This window comes from Neopelma chrysocephalum, unplaced genomic scaffold, assembly GCF_003984885.1.
Source record: "Neopelma chrysocephalum unplaced genomic scaffold, ASM398488v2 Primary Assembly neopelma1_44, whole genome shotgun sequence".
Lineage (NCBI taxonomy): Eukaryota > Metazoa > Chordata > Aves > Passeriformes > Pipridae > Neopelma > Neopelma chrysocephalum.
Genome location: NW_020897703.1, coordinates 14357266 through 14384594, shown reverse-complemented (window position 1 = coordinate 14384594; position 27329 = coordinate 14357266). Strand labels below are relative to the sequence as shown.

Here is a 27329-nt window from a genome sequence, read left to right as displayed (position 1 = left end):
TTCATAAAATATTAAAATTAAATGTCAAGAACACATCTCTCTGTGTCTTGAATTATACTATTTCTGCCTGCAGGAAAAAATATCCCTTGAAAAAAGAGAGTTCTCTAATAGCTCTCAATTTTTATGTTTCAATGACAAAACATTTCAACACTGTCAATATGTGAAATGGGATCAGTAACTTCTGACAGCTGGTCTCAGGATCTAGCATTCAGAAGGGGGAAAAAGGTATTTTTTCCATATGTTTTTAGACACATCTTCAAATACCAAAGGCCAAAAAAAGCTTTTCTTGTCAACTAAATACTACTACATGGAAAAAAATTATCTCTAACTAAAGGAGAAGCTCTTAAACCAACACGGAAAAGTTCAAAAGGTATCAGCGATATTATAAGAGAAGGAAGCCAGGATAAGGACACTTCTAGATCAGGAAAACATAAGGAACATTGCATAAACACAGAATGGTCCTTTCTCTGATGACTTTACCAAAAATAAATTGTGCAATTGTACAACAACTTCATAGACAGTGGTGCAAATTTCCCTAACATCAGCAAGTCCTCAGTGAGAATATAGCTGCTGAATATACTGAGTGTCTTTTTATGCTGTTATTTGAATAGAACGCACACAGACAATATCTGAGAATTTATGTAAAAGACTGATTGAAATGTTAAACTTACAGCTGTGGTAAATTGGGTCTAACAAAAGGATCGTTTTCTGCCCCATTCACAGCTTTATTTTTCCTCTGCTTGGGTTCAGAATTGGCAGATGGTGCCTGAGAATTATTTGTAGTTGGAGGCTTTCGCTTGGCCAGGAGCTTTCTTTGCCTTTCAATGTCTTCCCTTTGTTGATTCACCCATTCTTGCTGCCTGTAAACCCCAAAAAAAGCTTTATTAAAGTTTGATCCATTTGCATTTTTCAAAGAACTATCTTTTTAACTGCTAAGGCATTTAGAAATTTTTGAAAACTTACTGTATGTGTGAAAATGTTTCCTAGGAAAAAGAACACTGGTGTTCTTCATGAGGTGGAAACATTTTGCTAAAGTTATGGCACAATTTACTTTTTAAATATGTGGTGGTTTGTTTTGGGTTGTTTTGTTGTGTTTTTGAAAGTTTTACACATCACTTCTGCACTAGTAATAGAAAAAAAAATACATCTGAGCTAGTAGATACCTTCTTTTATACCATCAAAAAACCCCATAACAGAATCAATAGAGATTACACCTAATTTTTATAGCCCAAATACTGAATTTGATCTGACTTGTTGCCAAATAAGTTATCAGTTTGGTCATATGACAATTACAGCTTTTATGCAAAACACACCTACAGTCTCTGTTTTTAAGATTGTTTTAGAGAAACAATGCCCTAAGCAATCACATAATGCTAAGACTACATGCTGCCCTTCAAAAACTAAAATCTTGGTGAATTACCTTTTAAACACCTCTCTCTATATCTATCTATACCTCCAAAGATTGAATCAAATTCATTACCAAATAACACCTTTTGAAGTACTGTGTAATTATTTTACCACCATCTCCAACTGCCTCCCAGAGCCCTTTCCCTTGGCCCTATCTCTGCAGAAATACCTGCTACAGCATCTCTTTTCCAGGTGATTGCTCTCCCCCATCCACTTGCACTAAACCCTATCTGAGGCTGCCAGATCTGTCACTCCTCCTTCGTGGCACTGAGGAGCAGCAGGATGCCTAAAAAAACTGCTACTGTGATGATGCAGCACATGAAAGTCACCAATGAGAACTTCACAGACCTCATCTGCCCCGATGACCACCAGTGATACATGGTTAGCTTCCTGAAAAATCACTGATTAGTTTTATAGCTCTTTCTACGAGATAAGATGAATAATTACGTGCTACTAATTTACTACATTCACGCTTTTCTAAGGACAGTTAAAACTAAGTGAAACCAAACTGTCTTTCAAAGACACTCAGCCTTAGTATTCCCTCAGCTGACTAATGGAGTTCTGTACTGTATTCTCAGTCTTCAAAAGGCAAAGCAAAACACAACATATGAAAAGCTGCTCCAATCCTAGAACATTAGTAATAAAAAAATCCACTAGAGGGAACTAACAATTAGTGAGAATTTTAAGAACATAGCATTGACTAACTTCACAAGATTTTGAAATGCAAAGCCATCTGTCCACTGTTCAGTAAATGAAGCACCATGACGAACTGTTGTAAAATGCCCCAGGCGTAATCTGTCTTGCATGCTCTTCTCTCTGCTTGCCAGCTTCTCCTGTGTGCTCTAAGAAAACAACAACAACAACAAATTCATATTTAGTAAACTAAAGTGTTCATAAAGTCAATAAAACACTCAGTTTTTTTTCCTCCAACAGCCTTCTAAAGCAGGGACAAAAGGAGAGTAAATGAAAATATCTTGTAGTATTTTACTCCATTTACTTCAATTTCTATGGAACTCAAACTCTGCAGCTGTCAGAATCAGTACTAAGGACGATTTATGCACAAAAAAAAAAATCTGAGTTTGGCTCAGTTTTCCTATAAAGTTCACTGCTCTTCATAATTAACAGTTTATTTGTAAATACAGCAAAACTGATAGAGCATCACCATTATAGAGGCATATAATTAAGATTCTGTCTGTAAATGTCTATTATAAAAAATGAGCCAACTTAGATATCAGAAGGAGTGCACTTACTACACTTAGCCTGGAAACTTCCTTGACACAGCATCTCTGTTACTACTTGTACCAAACTGACTTGGGTCAGGGACTTCTGTGTGGGAATGCACTGTAGGTAGGCTTAACTGCAATCAGATATTCACTTGCAGTAAGAGAAGCAGATGCCCTTCTCAGAATCAGTCACTGATACCACAAGAATCCTTGGGATGTGACAAACAATTGAATCTGCCTAGTCTCCTTCAGCAGAGGAAGAAAAAGCACTGTGAACACCTGATGAAAGGAAACTCCTTTAATTGTTACAAACGCTTGCTTTATAAGAAATTTCTATGGCCCAAAATCACACACACACAAAAAAAGTCAGAAGTTGACAGAAAGAAGGATCTTTGTGCAAACAGACTCCTAGAATGAGGAAGTGGTCTGCATGGCCTTTCACAACAAACGGCCCTTGTGATATTCTCAGTCTGAAGGTACCCACCTACTATCATGCTGAACAGATCTGATGCATCTTTTCCTTGCATTCCCCTCGCGATGGAACTTAAAAGAACTGCAGTAATTTATTTGTGACATGCTAGTGAGGAAACTCTCCCTAATCCTCCAACAGCTCAGTTTGTGTCCTTGTATCTGACTGCAGCATCCAGCAGCCAGCATTAGGGAAGAGACCTGGCTGTTTATCTTAAAACTTTTTTGTATCCTAATTTGTAATAAGCTGATTTTCTATTCACTTCTTCTTAATGTTTCTCTTTTTTTTTTTTAATAAGACTATTTTAAAGAAGAGGGAGAGAAACAAGGTATCCTTGTCTTCTAAGAAACTGCTGCTAGTTGAAATATAATTGGCATTAAATTTCAAGTAAGTATTTCTTTCATAGTAGTATGACGGTGAACAGTCACCTTCATTTCCTTGTTCCCATTAATTCTGAGCTAACATGGCATTTTACATCATAAATTATCTCAGCCACTTAAGTGTCTCACAAAGAGATTTTAATAGTCTCCTCTCCACAACAGATTAAGTTTAGAAATTCTTTAATCCACTGTGATCTTACAGTTAGTCCATGAAACTATGCCACATACTAAATTCTTATCTTTTATGCTTTTCTATAGCTGAATTACTTGTGATGGGAAAATCCTTAAATTAAAAAGGGCAAATTTTGCATAATCTGAAAAAGGCAAAGCATTTTATTTTTCCTATTCAGTTTTATAAACACACTGCCAGATAGAGACCCATGGATAGTTTCATTCTCAAGAGACTAATGTGAAAAAGCTGAAGAGAAAATGAAGGAATCATAATGGAGTTCTAGAGCAATCTCCCAGTTTTTATCACAAAGATTTTAAAAGCAGTGAGCTTACCTTTTCAATTAGAAGCTTCTTGCTCATTGAAATACATTTGTTCAACCTTTCTTTATATTTTTCAAGTAGCTTTTGTTGTTCATCTATTTGTCTTCTAAGATCACAGTTAGCCTAACAGATACATACAAAATATGAAAAGATATATTGAAACACTATTTTTTTAATCAGCTCTCACAGAAAATAAAGGTATCTACCTTCACATGACTAAAGTAAGGAACATGCATAAACATCTATCTACAAAAATTTCATTTCACAGATCTATCCCTATCTGTAGAAGGATGCTTTGCTTCCTTTTTTATCTCCTGTACACTGTCCTGTATTCTGTATTACAAAGCATTCAGCATACAAGTAATACGTAAAAGCTCTGAACCTATCTCTTTTCCAGCTCTCCAGTGTTAAACTGTAAGTTTAATTTTAGCTCCAGATTCTTTATATCTGATTGCTGAAGTCATGTGAAATCCTAACATTTTTAATTTAAAAGGAAACAAAAACTTCACAATGATAACAGTTTCAATCATCTGAGTGGGAAGTTTAACAAATTCCCTATGTTCCAATTATATTTAACTTATTACCTTAAAAATCCCACAGCAGTATTATTTTGATTAAAAGAAAATTTTAAAAAGTGTTTAGGGTTGTCCATCCCATACTGTTGAACATGTGTTCAAACAGTCTACATGTACCATTTCATAATATATGATTGCATGGGTTAGTATTTGTCTGCATTGTACATACATATGTACACATATAAACACTAAGCAGACTACAGCCTGTAAATACAGGTTCGTTTCGTATTTCATATTTCTATATATCACCTCTCCAACACTTCTTTCAAGAGCACAAGCATTAAGATTTTTTCCTCAAAAAACTTAGAGCACAGTATAGCACAGTTTTCTTATAAAAAGTAGTTATTTATTGCCTGTAATAATTTGCATCACAATCATTTCCATTCTGGAACTGCCAACAGTTGTTCCACTGGTAACTGCTATTCTCAAATAGAACAACCAAAAAACACCTGTTAGGTGAAATTATAGGATGAACTCAAGGAATTAATCAACTGCTTGCTAACTGCATCAGCTTTCTTTGTACCTTCAGGAAGTCTATAAACATTTACTCATTAACAAGTCATAGCAGAGAAGCAGAAAAACACCTTATACATTTCATTATACAGACTTCTTAGATTTAAGAAAAAATTTTACAGAAATTAAAAACTTGTTATACCTTTTAATTTAGGTAACCCTACAGTAATTTAAAAAAAATTTAAAATATTTGCCTCATATTCACTGTCTGTTGTTCTGCACAAATAACCTTTACCCCATGTCTAACACTTACCCTGAGTAAGTCATCTATACGACCTTCTTTCTTTTCCAAGTCTTGATTTTTATTACTTTCTAGTGCAGCTAATTTCAGCATTGTGAGATCAGTCTAAAAAGAACATTTTCAAATATTTATCCTTTCCTTTGACAACTACAGCATTATTTTTCTCGTGTTTGTTAGGCAGAGAAATAAACTAGTTTAAAACATTCAACAAGACCAGCACATCTTATTTTTATGCATTTTGGAAGTGTCATGGAAAGTTCTTATTCAAAAACGTTTTCCCTCTTCGTGAGGGCAACTGTGAACACTTGGGACAAATCACTAACAGTATCAAAAGATTTCATCACTAACTGAGAAGTTACTGTTCATTAAAAAAGCATATAAAACAGGGCAAGAACATAAATATCAACTAATTACTTTAAATTCTCTATATTGGGTCAACAGGTAAAGTAACCTTGTTCTGACTAACATGTGAAAGATAGAACAGATCGCGACAGAAATGGCAGAGAGGATAGAACAGCTGCTTTCAGCTTTTGAAAGTCACATCAGAACTCTGTCTTGATCATTTTGATTACCACCTCATTTTTCTTCTTCAGTGTCAGATTTTAAATGCAATATGACAATGGCAGCTGTCAATTCAAACAGTGCCTGAAAGAGCAGCCTCTACTTCTAAGATCACACAACAGCTAAAATCTACCAAATGACATGGTCATTTAAGCACACATGAAGTGCAATGCTGGAAGCCAAGCAAGCACAGAATACAAAACAAATCAGAGAGACTTAAATTATGAGCTGCTGAACTTACTAGGAAAATATTTCGGCAATTGTAAAAAGCAAAGCTTTTGAAAGCTTTTAAGAGTTTAGAAGTTAAAAGATAATGAAATAAACATAACTACCTTTTTTTTTTTTCTGTGGTCTGAAGTGATATAAGAGAACTCTACTCAAAAAGTTACCTGAGTAATTTTAATAGATAACTGCTTTGGTTGTGTGATAGGGTGGTCCCCGAAAGCTAATGAAGTAGGAGAAGGACTATTCTGTCGAACCTGAAAGGTACGAAAACAAAGTATTTTAGATACAACTGTAATATTTAATTATGAACATAGCCTTGTTACAACTCATGGCAGAAAAAATCTGGAAGAATAGAGAAACAAGGTATCTGTATTACACAAGCTACTACTTGCAGCACTGCATTGAGAGCTATTGCTATGCTGATATGCATCACTTGCAGTTCAGAAAGGATGCAATATATTCACTGAGAAAATTAGGATTGTCACTTTTGGGAAACAGACTGAAAGATTTAAGACAATACAAGACTGACATAAGGTGATGTCAGTCTTACACAGACTTATTTTTCTGATTCTGAGCTTTCACAACTCAAGAATAATGTGAGTTATTTTTGGAGTGGTTATTTCCCGTGGGAGAACCAGAAAGGGGAAGCTAGTGCAGATCAGAACACAAATCCTGTTAATGAACATAGTTTGTGTGAATGAGATTTTTTTCAAGCCAAATTCCACAATCTGTATTACACTCCACACTGTTGGCAAGAAAAAGAGGATGCCTGAAGTTGAAACTACATGGAATAAAAGCTGAGGTCTACCATCAGAGAAAACAAATCTTTTCTGCAACTGGCAAAATTTGTTTAGCCATTTAAAAAAACATGTGGGTACGCTGAGCACTGAAATCGTGCTTATGAGAAGGGAAAAAAATGAGTTAGCATGACCAACAAAGAGAATTTTAAAGGTAAATTAGGTATTAAATTATTTTTTTTAAATTATGATTTATCAAAAACTGAGATTTTAAAGTCCCAAGTAAGGGGTTCAGTTTCCTCACAAGTAAGAAAAAATCTCCTCTTTTTTGTGTGAGACTTATGAATAGATGTCATTATAATATTTAATATTTATTCAACATTTTACATAATTACTTTGTATTTTAAAAAGATGTTTAATAAAAACAAAGTCTCAGTGTAAAGAGAAAAATTTAGTTTTAATACTTAGTTTGATCCTTTTTTCTTTTTAATGTTTAAAGAATGAACGTTTCCCAAGGACTCCTTCCTTTGAAAACTCTTCCCTTGAATATAGACTATTTTGTATTATCCTGGTTTTAAACTATAAAATTACGTCCAGCAGTTATGAAGTTCACAAACTTACAGAAGAAGGAGCGGAATGTGAATTCTGAGGAGATCGGATTGCAGGAGGTACACCTCGCACTGGACTAGAGCCGTTTCCACCTTGATACTGTAGAGTAGATATGGCCCTCCAATTAGTCAATCTTATCAAAATACATTATACATCTACTGAATGATACAGCTCATCTGTACACAGAATCTGTAAATCAGATTGTATTACTTTTATTAGTGTAGCCTTTAGCCATTTAAAGAAAAGCGTGAAATAAACTGGCTTTCGTATTTTAGTTCAGGCTGCACCGAGATGACTGTGTCTCTACTTCAAGGTTTAATACTCAAGAAGTTTATATAAAGAAAAAAAGTGTAATCTCTCAAAAGATCTGTTCATTACAAACAAAATTCTGTAGCATCCAAAACAAGCTAAAAGTACATTTTTTAACCAAAGTAAATTTTACTAATACACAAAATCCTTACCTCAAAATAGTCACTAATCTTGTGACCACGTCCCCCAATATTCTTTCCTGCAACAAATACATTAGAATGGATTAAATAAACTACTTATAGAGGCGCCTTACATTTTTACATATAAAGTAATTATAGCAAAATCTTACCACTTGTTAATTGGTTTTCTTTGATGTGGTAATATGTGATGTCCCTATGCAGGTAATTAAAGGATTGGCCACAACAAAGGAATTTGCATATTCCATTCATTGAGAAATCAGATATTAAGTCACACTTCAATTCCTAAACCACCTAGTGTAGACTTAGCAGTAACTCTAGACCTCTTCCAGATAACAGGAAACTCATCTCCTATCCTACACATCAAACCTTTAGCTCTAACTCCCTCCCCTTTTCAAGCACTATCTCAAAGTCCACCCACTTCCAGAATATTGAATTAACCAAGTCTACCAGCACTATATACTTTACGCAAGTTGTTATTCCCAAATTTTCTGCCCGAGGATTTCCCTAAGTGCCAATAACAGTGTGGGCATGGATGATGACAAGTATTTCCAGTCCTCTTAACCTGATTAAGAATTGGGTAACTCACAGGGTTAACTAGGGAAATAAACACCAGAGAATGAGATCAGAATTTTCTCTATCTCAAACATTTTGAGACTTCAGGAGCAGTAATTTGAATTACCTCTCTTCAACTTGAGGACCTGACCCATATGTGGCATTCCTACACCTTACCTGATGCACATATGCTTTCTTTCATTTGGCCCTAGGATGACCGATAAATCTCAAGACTGTATTTGTCTCTTGTACAGGCGACACTACCTGTTAGGAGACACCTTGGAAATGGACTATTGTTCAAAGCTTTTTACTTTATAGAAAGAAATTTTTGAGATAAATTAGGAGATCATTGCCTACAGATCCAAAAATGTAATTCTGGACCTTTTAGCAAAGATTTTCAAGCTTTTCTACTGTTCCAGTCCTGATGAATTCTAGTCCAATGTGACTCTATATTGGTACTGCTGCATAATGCTGTGTCACTAAGTAATAACATGAAGAAACAGAAACATTTGTCAGCCCTGACTGTGTAAAGACTTTTAACAGAAAAAATTAGATAAAATAATTCAAAGACCTAAACAGCACACAGGTAACTTCTCCATTAGTTACCCAGTTGGTGTACATAGTGCTGCTACTTCTCTCCAGCCAGCTCTTTACCTACTCTATAATTCTGCTAGTGATTCCTGTCTTCATGCTTAATTCTCATGCATCGCTTTATCAAATTAAAATTTGTTTTGTGCAGATAAATGAGACAGACTGCACTCCTTTTCAGTACAGAAAAATCTATTTGATGTAATGTAACAGAACTCTGTACTGAAGAAATACATCAAATTATTTTGGCACAGCCAATTATGAATAGATTTACACTGATTTTATTCCACATTCCAATTACCTCCATCTTCTAAACAATACTTTTCTTCAACATTTATGGATTATTTTACATATTACAAAGTCAATATCCTGACTATGCAATATACAAGAGATTGATCTCTTGTTTCTTTTTTTCAACACAATAGCAGCATTACTGTGCTTCAACTGTACTGTACCACTCCAAGAAGCTGCAGTTTCTTAGGCCAGTTCCTAAAGAACATTGCAGTGCAGACTATTTAGTTTCACTGCTGCTGACAGTAAAATAGTAATTATAAGACATTATAATCATGTTTTCTAAGTTAAAAAGTTCCTGAAACTTCCATCATCTTTAATTTCAATCCTTATTAGTAACAGGAAGGATAGGCTATTAGAACAATGGAAATAGGAAATTTCATTCAGGTTCTTTGAACAAAGCAGGTGTCTACAAAGTAACACAAAGAAATCAGTTTTAGTCAAACTACATAATTCTTCTGATAATAGCATGTTGCATCATGAAGACTTTCAGATATAGAGCCCATTGATATATATCTGAAGTGAATTTTCTAGCTCAGTTAGAATAAAACAAAAAGCTAACACTGATGTTATCAGAACTATTTCCTCTACCCTTTGATGAATTTTTGTCTTGAGGTTCAATTTCCATCATTCCTCCCCCAAAAGTCACACTAAAGAGAGGAACAACAAAAAATAAACTTTGTAAATATTAAACTAGAAATCAGTCTCATCCCTCTTTCTCCATCTCTCTAGACAACCACAGTGTTCCATAGAAAAGGAAGAATAAAACTCAATTTTTGTATATACCTGTAAAACAAACAATCAGATATTGTAATCTGTAACCCCTTTTTCCCCTTACCTACTGAAAAGAAATACAAACCACAAAGGTATTTTGCATGAGAAGAGCTGCTATAATTCTCAAAAAGAACACAGAATTGTATCACAGCTGCAAGTTATAGACGCAGTAGCTCATGATTCTTTTGGGTTATTACCAGTTTAATTCATGTTTTACTTGCCCACCCCTTTCAGTGACAAACGGGAGGGGGAGGAGAATATGTAGTTTATCATCCAAAACCTAATACCTGTTTTATGCAAGCAAAACTACAGAATTTTTAAGGCTAACAGTCAAAACTTTGTTACATGCAATCACTATCTAAGTAAGCTACAATTTAGTTTACCTTGGCTGCTTTCACTCTGAGTGTCTGCTTTTCTTTTTCTTCCTCTGGAAGGTTCTGACTGTTTCTTCTCTGGAGTCTAAAAACAACAAAAAGAAAATGATGCAACAGCATTTCTATTTATTTATACTACTGCTATATTATTGCAAAATAAATTTAAATCCTCATTCATAAAACATGATTTCACAATTAAGCAGACATGCAATTTCAGATAGTAGTTAAAGTAGATAATATGATCTTTGGTCAATCTGGTAAGTACAAGCTAGAAGAGATATTTAAGAAAGTACGAAATAATTCTTCAATTATTTCCCAAAAAGCAATTCCACATATTAACTTTAAAGCAATTATACCTTTTCATCCATTCCAGGGTTTATGAACACCTAATTTTGTTTCATTTATGGCTACATTTTATCAAGATCTCCATATTTTAGTGTGGGTGTTTTAAAGCTTAATACTTAAGCGAAATAATCTGGTTCTTAAAGTTCTAGTGCTTCAATAGGAAGCCAATAATGTTGCACATTTTCAGAAGTGCAGAAAACATCTCCAAACTAATAAAAACTGTATAGATTTCTAGAATCTGCTTAGGATTAAAAAGAAAGAAAAAGAGGAAAAAATAGAGAGCAATCGCTCAAAATTTTAAGATCTATGCACTTGTAAAGTGTCATCCTCCCCTCCCCATTGTATTTTTATGTCAAGGAAGTGTAAGAAAACCATCAATGATAAGTGAAAAAATACAAATCTGTTAATAATTCTAAAATAAATTTTTATATACAGTTGCCTAGAAATTATAATCAGCATGTACAACACAGATAACAAGAAAGGGCTGTGATCAGAAGCATCTCTAAATTATATTTCCTCTTCTTTGATCTGAGGATTCAAACCAGTTAGTCTCCCCAGCTTAAGTTAAATGACAAAAGCTGCTTTGGTTCAAGAAGAACATACTGCAGCTCTGGGCGTGTGTGTGTGTGTGTGTGTATTCAGTCTTCATGGTGCCTCATATGTAACTGGAGAAAGCACAGGAGCTGTTACATGAACTATTTTAACATCAATAAATCAAAGGTCCCTAATATTTTAGACTAAACTTGAGATTAGTGATAAGATACTTCATTTTTTCATTATATGATCATTTTATCATTTTATTGTATGTCACTCTGTGCTCCAAATATGCTTTCTCAACACAGCAAATTATATCACAATTCAAATTTCAACCATCACTAAAAGCATTTCAAGGATGTTTCATTTCCAAAATCTTCAGGCGGATATCTTCTTATATAAATTTACTACAAATATTCTAAAGTATTTATTTTGGCAAGAACCACTTTAAGCTACCTGTGATCCGTAGAAAATTGTGAGTCTATAAAAGAACCAGCAGAACAAGAAAGGTCTTTCTTACCTATATCATGTATTTAAGTTAGGAGAGTTATGTGGATAGCTTCATAAAAACATCTTTGGAAGTTTTACAATTATAAGGGCATTGTATTATAATTGTATTATCAGGCTACAAATTAAGTTCAAATTAAATACATTTGCACCTTTTCCAGTGCTATCATACATTAGCAAACTATACAACACAGACTCCTGGAAATGAAGTTATTTCAAGACTGTATGATTCAAAAAGCAGAATGCATAGATTAGAAATACTACTTTAATAATTTGCAATTACTGCCAGGTAAATAGGTACTATTAAGCTATTTTTCCATAACCAAAATTGAAACTACTTGACCAAGAATTTTGATGTTATTCTTATTTTCCAGCTTTTAATTTTGCAGTTACATTCTAATGTAGTCAGTTTTACCTATCATAGCAAGCAAAAAAAAAATTTTGTTTAAAAGCTAATTAATGACAAAACATTTAAGATTTCCCCCACCAAAATTAGCTTCCAACTGCTGTGACTTGTATCTAAAAACCAGACATTTAAAGAGGTTTATAGTTTTAAAACTCAAATAATTCATAAGTGTCTATTTCCTTAAGCTCTTCTGATTTCTTTCAGTGTTTAATTTAACCTTCCAAACTAGAAAGTATTAGCACACTAATGAGGTTATTAATGAGGTTACCCAACAAGGTCATGTTCACCTTTCCTAAGCACGAAATTCACATGGTAATGTACAGCATACATCAATCACTAGAAAATATTCTCCAAAATCCTTCCTAATGAGTGGAATCATATGAATTACAAGAAATTGAAGACTAATGAAGCCAGAGAGTATTCTCCTAATAAATGAAGCTGCTTTCTGTCATTTCAGAAGTGTTTATATATAACCAAGATTTAGATTAAAATCCTACTATTTCATAAGCAAGACAAAACAGTTTTGAGGTTATCCAATGCTAGATTGTAAAGTTCTGTTAAAGTCACACACAGATTGGCATATCAGCAGAGCTTCACACATAGTGGTCTTGATCCTAGTTTTCCCCTCAATTCACTGTGCTTCCCTGAGTCTTCTTTTTACATTTATAATTTTAAATCTCAGGTTTTCATATCCTCTTTTAGAAAATAAACATTTCTAAGTACCAATTATGAACTAGTTAATCTCCTTTTAATAAACACTCAGATAAGTATTTTTATGTATTTTATATATAGTTAAATATTCTTTACCATTATTGTAAAACTGTTAACAACATAATTCAGGAAGTTATTTTTGTAGAAGGAAAAAAATAAAATAATGTGCTATAAAATCAAATTTTTACTTTTTTTTGTATCTCAACACTGAAATCTTTAGTATGCTTAATAGCTATAATGGTTTAGTTGTTAAGATTTTTTTCATATGCATAATGAATGAGTCCCTAGTTTTCCACTATCATTTTTTGCTAAATCCTACCCTCCCCTAAAGCTTTATAACTACAGCAAACAAATACAGGAGTGCTGTTTTCCCCTGCAACACATTTTAAATTCTAATTAGATCAAAACTTTAGTTAATTCTGAAATTACATTTATAATGAGGGTTCAGTACTACTGGAATCTGCAGCAACTAAACAGCGACAAGCAAGCTGAGCAAAACATTTAAATAACTAATCAAACTGGACAAATCAAGCCACAGACAAAGCTGTCCTCCCCTAAATAAATCAATATCTTCAGAGAATAAAAAATACTAGTTATAAATAAAAGAATGTATTTGCAATCAAAACAAGGAGGAACAATTTATTTTCATGAGGAATGGTGGGGAAGTCCAAAATATTGGAAGACTACCATAGGCACTTGTTCGCAACCTGAGGTAGCCAATTTAGGATTCGTATCTTAACTACAAGTAGCTAATAAACACTCAAGACCCATGCACCACAGCAACAAAGCATTTAATAAAATAAAAATAATGTATACCTTTAAAAAGAAACTAGAGTACTGGTCTGGATATCAAGATCAAACATTCAGCTAATGTTTATTGCTCAAAATACTGTACTGAATCCAGAATAAAGCCTAGTTTTAAGTTATTTTGCAGATCAAAGCTTACCTCTATTAAAACTATTATTCAAGTAATCTGCCCATCTTCATACATCCATCAGACAGAAAAAAAAGAGACTACAGTTCTAACAGTTGCATTTTCTGCAATACTTTATGGAAAAAGTAAAAAAGGAAAAAATCACACCAGAGAAACAAAAAGTGGTGTGTGTGGGAAGCCTTCCTTGTTTTAAAAACTAAGTATGAAAGACTCACTTTCTTTTCATGTGCCACTACATGATGAAAGCACATAATAATGACATGAATGTACCATCACAATTCGATCAGAAACTGACATTCTTGCTAGAAATTAATTAATTTCAATGATTCTCAGATTGGCATTTCTATTTTTTTTCTCCCCAAACCTATTGTAATACAACAGTGCTCTCTCAACATCAAATGATGGCACTGCTTCCCGAATGAGCAGGTCTTTGTATTTTCACACTACCATCACTGTTATTGTGAAAGCTTCAAGGTCATACCATTGAAACAAACAAAAAACAAAACAAAAAAATCCCACAATGAAGAACTACAGTATACTTTTTATAGTATTACAGCACATAAGTAGCCAGATGCAATTTTAAGAACAAAACTGCAAAAACTTACAAACATATTTGCTATTACAATTAAAAAAAGTCAAGAAATCATATTTCACTATTCAACGTCATTAAGACTCATCTTGCACTGTGCAATGGAGTACTAGACTTCTATGCAGGATATTTTAGAAAAAGAAGTCTATTTCTATTTTAGAACACAAGTTTTAGAATATTAAAAAAACCAAATTATTATCCCTACCTAGAAGTACAAACCTCTCTTGAGGTTAAAACACTGTGCAGAGACTTTCAAGTTTACACGCCTCAGAAAAACCTTGCTTTTGCATCTCATGTATACAACTGTAAAATAACATTTTCGTACACCAAAAAGTTATTACACATATAGTCAGTGTTCTGAGATCCCCGAAATACTCAAGGACAAGTTTTTCTATCAAGGAATTGCAATAATGCATCACAGCCTTCAGGCTACTGCAGCACATTTCCATTCCCACAACTACATCAGGACTGCATCACTGCCCAAAGTATTTCTACGAAGAGCCATGAATAAAAACAACAGGCAGCAGAATCTTCTGGTTAAGAAAATAGTCTATGCAGCTGAATGCATAATCCAGCTGGGAAAGGTGAGGGGGAAAAAAACCACAGCAGACACTTTTCCAATGAGGAAAACAAATCACAGATACAGAACTTTTATAAATAAGGTATCAGTTTTGGGAACCAACTAATTTCACTTGCTGGGCAGCCCAGTATCAAAGCAAACATCAGACAGTGTCTCGTAGCAACTGAGCAAATGAACAATTAAGCCCCAAAGTAAAGCTTTGATATGTGAAAACAACATCAACAGCACATTCCAAATAACTCTCCCTCCAGCATGACACACACTCAAACACAGATCTGGCCTAGGCTAGAAATAAGCTGTTGGTCAGAGTGGGTAGAACCTTGTCCGTGCAACAGGTGATGTACCCCCACAAAACCCTCAGAGGGACGCACCAACCCCAAAATAGGTGAATCCCAAGAGCTGCACTACTGCAACGATATCGATGCTCATCACTAAGGAAGACCTTCTACATAAGGGAAGTCTGGGCTCTGCACATTAAAACCTAATAAAAGTATGAATTCTTTTTTGCATTACAGAATGGTCTCAGGTAAGAAAATACAGTGACAACTGCAGCTTTTACAAATGCAGCTGAAAGCTACTGTCTGTCCTTGAAATAAATCCATTTTTTAAAAGAAAACATAACAAACTAGTTTTCAGAGTATTTTCTAAGATTCAGCCAAAGACTAGTCAAAGTTTATCTGTGCTGATGAAACACTTATTACTTATGAAATGAAAGACACCAAACTGTTTAAGTATTTTCAGCTCCAAGAGCTGCATGTACCCTCATAGCATGAGGACAGATAATAAAGAAGCAGAAGCAGCTTGTTTCATGACCAAGAATCAAAAGAAACTGGCTTTTTCCATCATGCTTCCTCCTCCAAGAGATGGTGTCTTTTTGTAGTTTTTGCTTTTTTTCTATCTAGCCGAGTAGTTTGCATTTTATTTTAAAAGCTTCTATACAAAATAAGACATCAAAGTAGAATACAAAAATATGACTGGTTAGCATTAAAATTCTGAGGTAATAATGAATCTGCACCATATACTTACCTCTGATTCTTTATCACTTAAAGATCCCAAACTTCCAAAGCTGTGATTTGAACTCTCGTTATTTGTTGAGGCCTACCAAGACAAATAAAATAGTCAACATTATATACAGATTAATAGAACAACTAATCCACCATTCTCACTTACAACAAGAAACAGTCATTTCATGCTTGCATAGAAAAATTGGTTAACTATAGAGCAGCACTTGTGACTTGCAAGGGTGAAAAGAAATTTGACAGGTGGATATTTTGAGAAGGCACAGTAAATTCTGAATTTTGATTGCTTTTAAGACAAATAAAACCCCAGAACATTCAAAACCATTTCAATTTTGAGAATAGCAAAATATCCAATGAAAAATCACACCAAATGATTGCACAGAATGGGTTTAAAAAGCCAATATTGCTGAAAGTGCTGGAGACTACTAAAATCTTTCAATTTTCAAAAAAAAGAGGGTTTAATTTTCTCTAAGACATATAATAGGCTATTGCAGAGATTTTTTTTTTAGTTCATTCAATGACAGAAAATTAAAATGTACTGACAGTATCACTCTACATTCTTAAATTATTTTCCCCAAAGTAATAAATTCACACTAGTGAGGGAAGGAAAAAAAAAAGCCCCCAATAGTGAAATAGTCTCAAATTAAAATGTTTGTTTAGAAATTTACTAAGGCTGATTTATTCAGAGATCTTTTGAACACAGCATGGCAACAAGGGTATTTTAGTGAAAGAATCATCATCAGCTGAGCGTCTTTTTATTAAAATAAAAAGTCCTTTCTTACAATGCTGGATTGTTCTCCTCCATATAGTAAGGCAGAACAAATACTTTTAATTGAAACAACTAGTTGCAAGGCAAACTGTTTGCTTCAAAGCATTAAATTCCAGCAATGCATCAGTTTGCAGGAGAGCACTCATTTGTGACATCTTCTGAATAACTAGATCATCTCTGAATCAAAATTTCTGGAGAAATGTTAACTAAACCCACAAAACTTCCATGTATGGTTCCATCCACAGGGAGGTCTCTAGTACAGAAATGCTTGTATGTAGTTCCTCCTTGCAATGTCTCAGTATCTGGCAACTGGAGTCAGCTAAGACAACAATCTAACCTATATTCATATTTCCAGCCTTGCTCACTGAAAAAGCTTGAAGGTGATGAGCTTTTTCTCCCCCAACAACTCCAAACCTCTTCAGCAAAACACAGATAAGGCCAGGCTTTCAAAACAGTAGTCCTCATAAATAACAGTCCATCTCAATTTAATTACTAGAAGAACATTATGACCTAGAATATTTCAAAAAATAACAAGTAAGTGCAGCTGCAAGCTCTGTATTGTCTTGCTAGGTTAGGAAAACAAGAATTTGGTACATGTGGATTTGGGTTTGTACACAAAGAAGTTTTCTCATTTTAGCCTTCAAAGTGAAAGCAGACCAATGGATATCGTATTTATACATCACATTTCCCCAGTTACCTCTGCACATCAGTTCAAAAAGGTTTTATCAGTTTTTTTTAATAAAAATCAGATAAGCCTCTCTGAACATCCTCCACCAAGACTAAAGACTGTATTTAAAAGAAAAAGCATTTTCCAAACACAGCCCAGATCAGCTATTACACTTCGTTTTATCTGCATGGATACACCGTATGGTCACGAATAAAAGAAATAAAAACAAAACTGATATAATTGTCATTTTACTGATGGTGTAATAAATCACACGACTAGGAGGTAAGAACAACAGTGTCTTAGATGAGCATCTGCATCTACCAGAAAATACTGGTAGTAGTATCTTCAGCAAATATTTATCAAAGGATTTGATAGAATTAAAATCACTTTATCTAGATATCCATTTGGAAACCAACTGAATGAGATACAGATCTTGGAATGCATCGGGGACAAGAAATTTATGTTTTATATGGTAGAGTGAAAAATGAAATTAGTTATTTTAATTTTTTTTCCTGGTTAATTTGGATGAACAAACTTATAATGTGAAACTGGAATGTAATTTGACTAACAGCGAAATCAGCTGAACAAAGGACAACAAAAAAAGACTTGAATAGATTTATGGAAATATAAGCAGTGACTCACAGGGATCAACATTTAAAGAAGAAGAACACCAAAAAACTTGATAATGCCTTTTAAAGAAAATGTATTACACACAGAGTAGTAGACAGACTATGAGGAGGGGAAACTGACAGCAAGGCCAGGGACCAAAACAGCTGTATCAAAAACTAAAAGTTAAATGAAGCTAAAAAAAGGTACAGATCTAGCAATGAAAAGGATAAATAGTAATTTGAATAATGAGCAACTACCTGAGCTACTATAATGAGCTAATTAATTAAAGGAGTAAGTAGTACTAGAGAACCAAAGCAATAAATAAACAAAGATGGGCCAGAATTACTGTTTGTCTCTATCTAATTATAATCATAAGATATGGCAAGTATACACTTTTGTAGTCATAATGAGAAGGCAATTAAACAGTGCATCAACCTCACTGTGTCAGTCCAACCTATTTCCTTACCCTAACTATTTAACTCATTTCTTGGTTAAGATGGAACTAACAAATGATATGCCACCTTTTTACAGCTTTGTGACAGTTACCTTCATGTCACTCTCAAAAACAAATTAAGATACAATGCAAGACCACTATACAATAATTTCAATTCTTTATAGTTTCTTAATAGTCATCAACGTCTCCAGAAATTTCATCAATGTCAGCTATCAGGAAGTATTTTGTTCTGTAATCTGTACTGGTAACTACAATACAGCATAGGATGTGAAAAACACTTAAAGTTTGTGTAAAATACTTCAAATATAAGGACACTGCAAACACTTTGGAAACAGAATTCAGAAGTACTTTGGTCATAAGGGAGATGTGCCTAAAAAATAAGAATTACATCTTTTTATTGTCAGTTTATTAAGTACTACACTTGATGAAGAACATTCAAATGCACAAATACAAAATGGAGTACCTCTGGCTAGGTAATAGTATTGCAGAAATCAGTCTTGGAAGCTGAAGCTAGTAACTTGAACAGAATTTGCAATAAAGGCAAATTTATTTTGCAGAGGTATCAACTGAAGGGTAATATACAACATATGGAAGGTAATTAAGTTCCGCTATTCAATGTTCATAAGGTTCTTCCTCAGGTGTTGTATCCTGGCTTAGATACTAATGGACAGACTGCAGAAAGTCTACAACGAAAGGATCCAAATGTCTGGAAATGCTGAAATCATTTGTTAATCTAGATGTATTAATCATCAAAAACATTTAATCTTCAAAACAGAAGTCATACCAGACTCCCTGTGTCTATTTCAAGCTGAACAGTAAGTAGATGGCCCACTACAGAAGGGACAACTCCACTTAAACACTGGGAAAATCTTCCATCTCTGATCACATGTGCACTACAGCAAAACCACAAAAGAGCCTGGATAAGCTCTTTCTTTGGCGTTTTTAAGAACAATTCAAAGTCCATGTCATAGAAAAGTTCAGGATAAACAATCCTATCTCAAAGCAAAATAACAGACTAACAAGGATTTTTTTGAGAGCCTCTTCCAACACAGTGCTTTTTCAAGTAAATCACATGGACAATATGCAAGCGAGACAGTGTGAGACAAATAAGTATTTCAAAGATGGCAGATCTGAATGACCGTTCTCAGGACTTACTTTAGCTCCAACACTGCAACTTCCAGTACTCCCAGTGCTGCCACTTACTACTCCTGTAAATCTTGCCTCTAACAATTCTTGTCTTCTTGGGTCCAGGCTATGAAGCTCATCCATTGCTCCTGAAAAAGATACATAAATTCATCATATTTCCTAATATTTGAAGTGGAGTATTTTACAAAAAAGCCAAACATACCACAGGCCAATGCAAAGAAAGGATTTGTATCCTCAACTTGACAATGACTCACTATCTGTTACCTAATAACCAATGCACTCAATTAATTACAGAAAATTTGTGGAAAGTTCTATGCATCAGAATAGCCTTGTCAATTCTGGTGAAAACCAGAACCTGTTAGAGGCGTGTAAGAGACATAGAGTCTGCAGTATGCAATACACCAACCAGGCAATTATTTATAGATTAAAAACTAGCTGATAGGAGCAAAATATTTTCCAGCATAAAACCTCCCAATTCTGCAATGCATTCTGCAATGCTCTTGTTTTCCATATATTTAAACTGGTAAGACTATCAATGTTCAAGATCAACAAGTAGGAATCATAGGAAAAAAAAGAAAATCAGAAGGCAGATCGCAGTCCTCAACACATGCAAGGGAACGTAATGTTATATGGAGGCTTGAAGGGCAGAGAAGGAAGGAGCAGGATCAGCAATAAAAAAGGAGCCAAAGAGTAACAGAGACCCTTGTGCAAGTGGTGGCTTTGACAGTGCCCTGTAAAATGGGGTAAAGCAGTGCTGCTGGAATCAGCAGGGAAAGTAAGGTGGAAGGAAATGGAGGAACAAAAGGAGTTTCTGATGAGCTCAGCCTACATGAGTAGGCTGCAACATGATGTGCAGCTTTCTAGTTTGTATTTAAATCACTTAACGGCTGTTTAATGAGTCTGAAAGATGATCCAGACAAATAGTCTTCCGTATTTACACAAACTGCATTCTTTGGTTTTTATCTCTTCAACAACTTGAACATTCAGTTTATCTTCAATTGGAAACATTTCAGTTGCTTTATTTTAAATAAGATAATTAAGGTTAAAGTCTTTATGCACTATTTTAATAGTATATGCCTCAAGTACTACATAGTGATATGGTCTCAATCTTTTCAACTAAGACACAATACATTGGTGCTTTTCAGTCCCAGAGGACAACACAGCAGTTCAGAAAGGAATGGTGCTATGAAAAAAAGCTTTTGGAATTCTGTTTTCATGAGTTTAAGTGCTACTATGAATCTCTACCCACCAGCTAAGCATTCTGACAACCAAGGTATCAATGTAACTTTTTGCACACTTTCTTATATTGCTCTTGGGTATCTCAAAATCTTTAGAATTCAAGAACTTGACAGATCTTTCTGTACCAGACACCGTGGCCACTTCTGGTCATGCAGCAAACCACTCCCCCCCCCCACCTTCCACTGGAAGAGAGAGCAGTGGTTCTGCTACTTGGCTAATTCAAGTTGCCCTTGTTCCTGTGGGAAGGTAGATGATGGCAAGTGTGGTGTCAGCGCTCCTTTATCACGGGGCCTGGCAACAAACCTCCCCTGATGGAAGGAAACCACACCAAAACACAAACAGCAGGGAGACATTCAGGAAGCGTGTTGGTGACAGAGACGTCTTTTGAAAAAATCAAACCGCAAGTGGCAGGTTGAGGATACCACATTTTGTTTCTAGACATAGGGAGTTTACCCAAACGCAGCCATTTACAGAGCTGGAGGACTCTTTTCCAGCAATGCAGGGGAATTACAGTTTGAAACTGCAGCTGGCTTATCTGCAGTTTTAATGCTGCCTCTGAACTTGCTTAGTAAAAATTCCTCCAATTTCTACATACTTTAGACTGTAAACTCTCTGGCTTAAAAACTGTTTTACTATGTGTAAAACATAGTGCAGAACAATCGGGAATTCTCTTTAATTCTTGCTTCCTAAAATGTGCTTTCAAGGTTTTCTATTACAAATTGTACATGTCTCATACACACAAAAATGGACTGTGCAGCAAGGATTTTTTTTTAAAGCAGATGTGTACAGTCTTCTAGTATGTATGTAATCTCTACCTTAATGGGAAAGTATTGCTCTGAAAAAGTGTAAAAAATTAATCACACCAGATTTGTCAGGCAAGTTTAAATGACCAATATTTTCCTTCATAACAGTAAGTGTTTAAGTGCATGCCACTCTGAAAAAAACAATTTTTGTTTCCCAAAGTAAACCATTTAATGAAACAGGTCTAGCAATATTTTGATTTATTAGCCTATTTGATAGTCACCACCTGCAGAAGTTCAGAGCTTACTTAAAAGTACTGATGTAACTCCAGCAACTACAAAACCATGTGTACATTACAGAAACAGATGCTACCATATCTTATATTGTTTATTTTATGAAATATGGGAAAGCAAAAATCACTGTGGATTGCTAAGGCTCATCTCAAGTACTGCAGAATAAAATGCTCCTGCAGGTCTCATGTACTGTGCGTAGATAGTAATGCACTAACTAAATAGATCAGCACCCCTGGGTTAACTCACTGGTCAGAAAGGTGATGTAGGAGGTAGAGGGGTAATCCACAGCACAGATGAAATACAATCCCCTTTTTATTTTTGCCCAGATTTTGGAGCCTACACACACTAATGAATGCACTATATTCTCTTTACTATTTTTGCTGCTATCTTTGAGGGGTTTATTTTGGTTTGGGTTTTACTATTGTTAAATATCTAGAAGCAAACAGCAATACATACTCTGCCACCTTTGTGATTTGATTTGAAAGACAAGACAGAAAAGCTGGATTCAAACCTTCTCTGAACAGAGAGCAAATCCCAGGAAGAATCCCAGGAACTGCCTTGCTCATTCATGTTTTAATTTAAAATTACTCCCCGACACAGCTATTTTTTCAAAACCACGCAGTTCTGTAAAATCCTTCAGTTCTCAGCACAAGTTATCTACTTTTAAAGGTACTGTCAGCTCTAAGGCACTTCATGTTAGGGACAAAAAAATTTTCATATATTATTGAAACTATATATTATATGTGACATATAATTTTCTCAAACACCAGATTTTATAAATTCTCCTGCTCATTGAATGCCTTGCTGCTCACAAGACTAACAAAACTTACAGTTTCGAAAATATACCCAGACTTCTTACTTGAACTAACTTTATTCCTACACCTGAAAGCCAACTCACTAACTCTAAGGACATGCAATCACATTACACAACTACTTACAGTATTATTTACACCATGATGCTCAAGGAAACACTGGTATTGCTACCACCTACTGCCATTCAAACTTGTACCATCTTCTAAAGAGACTTGGAAGATTAACTGAAATTCACAGAAGAGCCCTATAAACACTACTGTTCTTTATTTCTTGTAAACACCACAGATTTTTGAATGCTTTATGTAATAGTTTTTTGGGTTTTTTCAGATTACCAACAATTTCTAGCTGTTGTGGTTTTGGGGATTCGTGGTATCTTCCATATTAATTTATCAGAACCATGCACAGCCTCTCCTCTAAAAAGTAATATAAAATATACAGGTATTTTGTCCTGAAAAGGACACCTTTAGCAAGAACTCTTTTGAAAAGAACTCCAAATTCCTCTGAGAATTTGTTAAGCAATGCGGTATGTCAAAAGCCAAAGTTATAAATCAGAGAAGCAACTTGAAAGCTTTTTCATGGCATTTGGTATAATCAATTACACTGAATTCTACCTTAGCAAAACAGAAATGTCAGGATTCAGAGAATTCTCCATGGTAGTTTGATTTTTTTCAGAACCAGTGGCCAGAAAACAATGAAGTGCAACTATACCTGTACCCCAAGGCACCCCACCCCCAAACAGACTTGCAAACAATCTACTTATTTAACCAAATACTTGCTCATACCTCAGTAAAATTGACATTTTAGGAGAAAAAGTTTAGCAGGGAGTTGCAACTGCAAGTCTTCACCTTCTAAAACTGCATCTTTTGTAATACCCTTGTACTATGGTCTCTATCTTGAGCACAGCTAGACTACACATAGCAGCGCTGCGGAATCAAACACAAAGGCCTGACAGATCAGACATATTTTTCTTTTTCACTAAATATGGAATCAAGCTCCACGACTCAGTGTTTATCTTTGACTCTCTTATTACCCTGAACTGACTCTTGTTATCTGGCAATCAATTACAGCTTTGAGTTGAAGAAAGATCAACAGCTTCACACATTGTCAGCTTTCTACAATGAAGATAAAGTTCATTATGCAGAAGCCAGATTCTTCTTAGAACAACTCTCCAGATTAGATTGAGGCCCCCCCTCTCCTGAATTCAAGGCCAGCACAAACCACCTTTCACGTAAGCGAAAGCCATACTGGCTTGGTCTGGTTTCTTTAACACATTTATATGCATATAGCTTTTAATGCCAAAGCAAAATACTTCAACACAGAGACCTATCTGTTGAATAGAAATGGACAGTTCAACAATAGCCCAAATGTAAATTGAATTTCCTGACGTGCTCCTATTAGGCACTCAGATTTTAAGGTAACACACACAGTATGAAAGTTATGCCCAATGTATTTTTAGGAACACTTCACATTAATATTGATAATATTGCCACCATGTAGTCTCTTCACTGACAGTAGCATACTTCAGATCAGTAATTCTAATTAATATACAGCTAAAAGGGCGAGGGGTGAGAAAAGAAAGGGTTGGGGTGGAGGTGTACACATTTCGAATAGAAGGAAAAGCAGGCTGGAAAGCAGCTTTTTTTTTTTGCCCCCCTTCCTTTTTTTAAAAAAAAATCAAGATTCCTTTAAAGGTATCAAACCAGACTTAGAGCTTGGTAACCACTCCAAGTATAGAAATCACTGGTTAACAGCACTGCAATGCAATCCTTTAAGTCCTTAAGTAACTGTTTATTTCAATTTGGAATATCCTAAATTGCATTATCTCATTATGTTTATGCTCTAATAATTTAATTTCGTAACAATTGAGTATGACAGCTCTTGCCATTCTAAAATACATGTTTATCAGTAGGTAAAACAAAAGCTTTAAAATATCAAATGCAAAACAGACTACAGAAAATTACTACAACCAGATTTCTAAACCCTTGAGCAGTCTCTTAAAAAAGAGGCCATACAACTACTTTTCTTCTTTCATCAACATGAAGATGCATGTTGCCTCTGCATCCATGTATATTTCCTTTTAATTGAGCTATTCTCGTTTCGTTTCCGAAAAAAAAAAAAAACAACTCAGACCAAAAACAAACTGTGCACTCAACTTCATTCTTCCTTCTTATCTTTCTGAAACTCTGGACTTCCCTTATTGCAGAACCAACCAGAAAGGACTTTTTCATTTCCAGGAAAATAAGGTAATGAAGCTAATATTTCTGCCTCCAAGAAAACAAACTATTTGGTATTATGTAGTTAGGTAAATGTTAGCAAGTCACCATCATGTTTATCCAGGTCTCTTCCAGATTAGACTTTATATACACTTCAGACCCTTATAAAAGCCAATGGAGAATAAAGCAACCCAGAACAAGTTGTCAGTGAAGGAACAGAGAGAGGACTAAAATACAAACCTAATCAAGTGAAAAAGCATGACAAACCAAAATACATTACAACATCAAACTGTATGGAGTGAATGCAAATTGTGACTTGTAAATTGGAACAAATGACACCTGTTCAACTTAAAGTAGAACATTTGGGCTGTCAGACTGAGAAATTAATAAAAAAAAAAAACAAAAAGTTGACGTGTTCTGCTAAACCATGTCTTGAATAGTCTCTCTTCCACAGCTTTTTGGGGACTCACAGAAAATGGATTTGGAAACAGCCTTGAAAACTACTAATGTGCTAAGAAAACGAGTTGAGATGTTAGTATGATAGCATAAAGCCAAGCAGTTTAAATTTGAGAAGAGTTCAATTTCAAGGTAACAGCAAAAACACAGCCCATCCTTAGCAGAAGGCTTTGAAATACATCACCACCCGAAGTCATTTAGTACCGTGGCCTCAGAAGTCAAGAAGGTCCCATTCAACCGATATCAGCAGTCAGAAGGGCAGACAGCAAGAGACAATCTCTGAGATTTAAAGTAAAACAAACAAACAAACAAAAAAATCCCAAAACTATATTTACGTCCTAGCAACAGCTACATAACCAAAGGCTAGAGGGCATTGCTTACCAACCCCCCAGCATTCCAGCTCTTCCAAAACACTTAACTAACAGCTACAGATAGTCCTGTAACAAAGTTAAACCTGGAAATTTAGAAATACTTAAAATGACTGACTTTCCAATGAACAGGATTAACTTCTTTTACAGAGGACTACATAGCTACTATAACCTCCAAACAACAGGTAACATGAAAAAGTTCAGGGTACTACATTCAAGTTGAAAACCTTCACTGTAGCCGAAGCAAACAGTGGCAGATGATGAAACAGAAAAGGGTAAAACTCATGTTCAAGTGAAACTAGCTGTTTGAAAAGATCATAAGAGATCAGAAAATCCTAATGAGAGACACATCTAAGCCCAGGGTCAGGAAAGAACAGAATCCATTTAATTAATCAAGAGTAATTTTAAAGCACAGTGAAAATACAGCATTTCTCAGCACCTGAGAACACTGAAACAAGTAACACAACAGACACTTCTGTTTCCTAACAAGGACACTCCCTACCACTGCTAACGTCCCTAGGTGAACTTAACATGCTTTTCTTACTAATCTAAAACCAGAGTTTTTATTCCACTAACTCATCCTTCTAAAATGAGAAAGACTGTGTCCACAAGAACAGGCAGAGAAAGGTGGGTAAGCAAAAGGTGACTACTTCCGACAGGAGGCTGAAGAGTAAAAGAAAGGAAGGAAAAAGCAGGATAATTAGCAGACAGATCAGGCTTTAATCTCCATAAAACCTGTGGGATAAAAAAATTAACTGGAAAATTTTGGCCTAAAAAAGCACAACTATGGTAAATCTAACAAAGTATAAGAAAAAAAATCTCTATGAACATAAAAAGACAGCAGTTTTTGACAAATATTATAAATTTATATCTGCTGATTACAGTTTGATAATTGCTGGATGCAAACTTGTTAAAATACAAAGCAGAGAATATAAGGTTTTTCTGATGGGGAGAAAAAAAAACCCCAAACACAGTAAACTTCTGACCTATTTCCCATGAACTAAAGATTTGACAAGGAAGTGCATTCTGGAGAGGTTGTTGGGTAACCTGGACTCCATCATTCAAAATTAATTCTTCTGGTGTTGAAAGAATAGGAAAGTATTTCCTGTGTCCCTTCTCTCCCCAAGATGCAGCAGTCTATTTCCTTATGCAAGTCCTTTTAAAATTACTGTAGTGTACTTTTTTAAAATGCTGTTTGAACACTGTTTATTTCACTTTTCCCAACAGTTCAGTAGTCCAGAAATTTGATCTAAAACCAAGAAAACTTTGGCTGCTGGATAGATAAGTAATTTCCTGCAAATCATTCTACAACAGAAATAATTTCTCTAACACTGAAAAAATTGTAATGATCTTTAGACTTACGTCTGTGCTGACAGTTTTTGGATTTTAATTTTCTGGCCAACAATCTGGAAAAGAAAAGGGAATTACAGAGAAATATGTTCCTGAGTGAACCTCTGCTAACACCTTTAAGAAAGA

The 27329-nt window shown here is 34.8% G+C and overlaps 1 protein-coding gene across 3 annotated transcripts in view; it reads right to left on the bottom strand.

Moving 5' to 3' along the window:
• The window catches only part of TLK1 (tousled like kinase 1), a 70058-nt gene that overhangs the window by 24289 nt on the left and 18440 nt on the right, over positions 1-27329 (bottom strand). For all 3 annotated transcript variants that reach the window (XM_027678591.1, XM_027678588.1, XM_027678590.1), the window contains exons 2-11: positions 19740-19858; positions 16093-16164; positions 10470-10545; positions 7894-7940; positions 7445-7531; positions 6251-6340; positions 5313-5405; positions 3984-4094; positions 2113-2249; positions 672-860 (exon numbers count right to left, since the gene is read on the bottom strand). In XM_027678591.1, coding sequence (XP_027534392.1) covers positions 672-860; positions 2113-2249; positions 3984-4094; positions 5313-5405; positions 6251-6340; positions 7445-7531; positions 7894-7940; positions 10470-10545; positions 16093-16164; positions 19740-19853 — 1016 coding nt within the window. In that variant the 5' untranslated portion in view covers positions 19854-19858. The remainder of the gene's footprint in view (positions 1-671; positions 861-2112; positions 2250-3983; positions 4095-5312; positions 5406-6250; positions 6341-7444; positions 7532-7893; positions 7941-10469; positions 10546-16092; positions 16165-19739; positions 19859-27329) is intronic.